Source organism: Cyprinodon variegatus, unplaced genomic scaffold (assembly GCF_000732505.1).
Source record: "Cyprinodon variegatus isolate N-32 unplaced genomic scaffold, C_variegatus-1.0 Scaffold143, whole genome shotgun sequence".
Classification (NCBI taxonomy): domain Eukaryota; kingdom Metazoa; phylum Chordata; class Actinopteri; order Cyprinodontiformes; family Cyprinodontidae; genus Cyprinodon; species Cyprinodon variegatus.
In genome coordinates, this window is record NW_015150596.1 from 1,077,934 (window position 1) to 1,080,168 (window position 2,235).

The 2,235-nt window shown below is 39.1% G+C and overlaps 1 protein-coding gene across 6 annotated transcripts in view; it reads left to right on the top strand.

Moving 5' to 3' along the window:
• Positions 1-2,235, top strand: part of LOC107086117 (protein FAM131B-like) — a 56,535-nt gene that overhangs the window by 24,239 nt on the left and 30,061 nt on the right. For 4 of the 6 annotated variants that reach the window (XM_015376873.1, XM_015376871.1, XM_015376870.1 and 1 more), the window contains exon 2: positions 602-639. In XM_015376873.1, coding sequence (XP_015232359.1) covers positions 602-639 — 38 coding nt within the window. The remainder of the gene's footprint in view (positions 1-601; positions 640-2,235) is intronic. The other 2 variants (XM_015376872.1, XM_015376869.1) reach the window with 1 other exon arrangement.

Genomic DNA, 2,235 nt, shown 5'->3' on the forward strand with positions numbered 1-2,235 from the left:
ATATATATATGCCATCCTTTTTAGGCAGCGTTATATACATCACTGCATGCTTTGTAGGTAGGATCCAATGTATTTGATATGGTCTTATGACTATCTGTAAGTGCCTCCACAAGTCAGCAGTTAATGCTTCTATAAAAGGAGTCCCTAAATGATTAACTTTTTTTCCATTAATTTTTGTGACATCTTTGGGAATAGCCCATCATCCACACATATTTGTCTATCACCCTTAACCTTCATGATTCGCACTGGTTGTGCCCTTTGTGAGCCAAAGCTCAGCATGGATAATTAATCTAATTTTAGCGCCGTTTGTGTGTGTGTGTGTGCTGGTGTGTATGTGTGCCCCCAAGAGATGAATACTGGACGGTTCTTTTACTTCTATCAGTGATGATGCCCAAAGCCACTTCAGTTATGCACACTGTTATCTTCCTCTGTGTTGTTACTTCTCCCTCCCCTCCCTCACCCAACTCTAGAGGCCAACTTCTGGTCTTATCTTGTCGGTTTTCTTGCATCTGTGTTTTCTGCTCATGACCTGACCCCGGGAATAATGAACTCTTCTTACGTTTAATTTATTCTCTCTTTCTTTCTCATTTTGCCTTTCCAGCAGCAGATGCGGTGCCAGTACGGAAAGATGGAGATCAGGTAAAACATTTCTACCTTTTCCTTCAAACCTTCTCTGTTCTGCACACAGAAAATGATCATTAACATTTTCCACAAAGCTGCTTTGACGAAATACAAAAGAGATAGCTGTTGGTGTATGCATGTGTGGGAAAGCTGTTTATTCTATTGTAAGGGTGTAGTAGAAGCCATTAGCAAAACTGCATTAGGATGTTAAACAAAAGGTTCCTGGCTTTAAAAACGTTTCCATTATTAAAGCTTTGAAAAAAGCAATCCAATCCAACGGCAATTTAAAGGAAAGAGACCTTCATTGAGTGAAGTGTGGGTTTATTCTCTTTGTCATTATGTCCCGTCTCTAAACCCTGCATCAGAGGTTTGAAGACAAAGCTTAGAATTTAAAAGCACAAATGTCACCTGACACATTTGTTGTTTGGCCATTACTCTTTTTTATCCCACATTTTACAAAGACAAAGCTCAGAGAAATACAATGGCTACTACTCTATGTTATTTCTTAACAGAGACTGGCTCAGACAGAGTTGTGCCAATTTTTGCTATTTTCTACCATTTCTTACCATTGACATTGCTTAGAGGTTTTGGAACATTCACAGAGGTTTAGATCTAAACTCTGGGAACTCTAGGAATTCAAAACAAACAAGATTGCAAGATGTTTGCATGGTAGCACCTCATAAAGCTCCTGGGTTTGAATCCTGTCTCTGCATAGTTGTTTGCATGTTCTCTCCATGTGCGCGTTGGTTCTCTCTCTGGGTACTCCAACCTCCTCTTACCATCCAAAAACCTCTATGGTTGGGAAACTAATTGTATATTTGCTTGGCTGTTTGCCTTCTGTTATCTTTTAGTGTTGTCATCACTCTTTAATTAACCTTTGACCTTATAAGCTAACCTAACAGCAACTTTTAGGTTTGCTCTGGAAGAGAAGTAGCTTTATAACCTACAGTATCATGACCCCCATTTTTTAAAAAACACAATAGAGAACTTATAATCTAGCATCAATCAGCTTTAAAAATGATGTCAGTGATAGCAAAATCCTCAAAAAAATGGAGTGATTTTGGAAATTCATTTCGCAGTTTGCAAACAGAACAATCTGTCTGGATATAATGATCCTCTCTAAGCTTCTCAACCCTGGAGGAATAAGTCCCCTATCCTAAACAAACTACCCGTTAATCCTGTCCAACAGGAGGAACTTACAGGCTTAACAGGTTGCAAATTCTGGTTATACTGCATTATCTAATACATGATGTCCGGTTTTAGGTCAGTGCACCCAAACATAAGTCTAACTTACAAGCAAAGCAGGCAAGGTTTTTTTCCGCTTCACCACCAAAATGTCCTCAACAGGCTGAGCCACTTTTCTGACCTCAATTCAAATGATTATTCATATTACTAGTGATGAATAGGCTGCAGGCAGAACTGCCTGGAAGTGTGTCTGCTGTGTGAATCTGGCACTGTCACTATGGATGTCTGTAAGGCAGAGCAGACTTCAAAAAGTCAGTAAAACATTAAATATTGTGGAGTGTCAGTGACCCTGGTTCAGTTAATGGCCTGAAATTTCCCTTACTTCAGTCTTCATATTGTTGACTACAAAGGTATTATGAAACAGAAAAA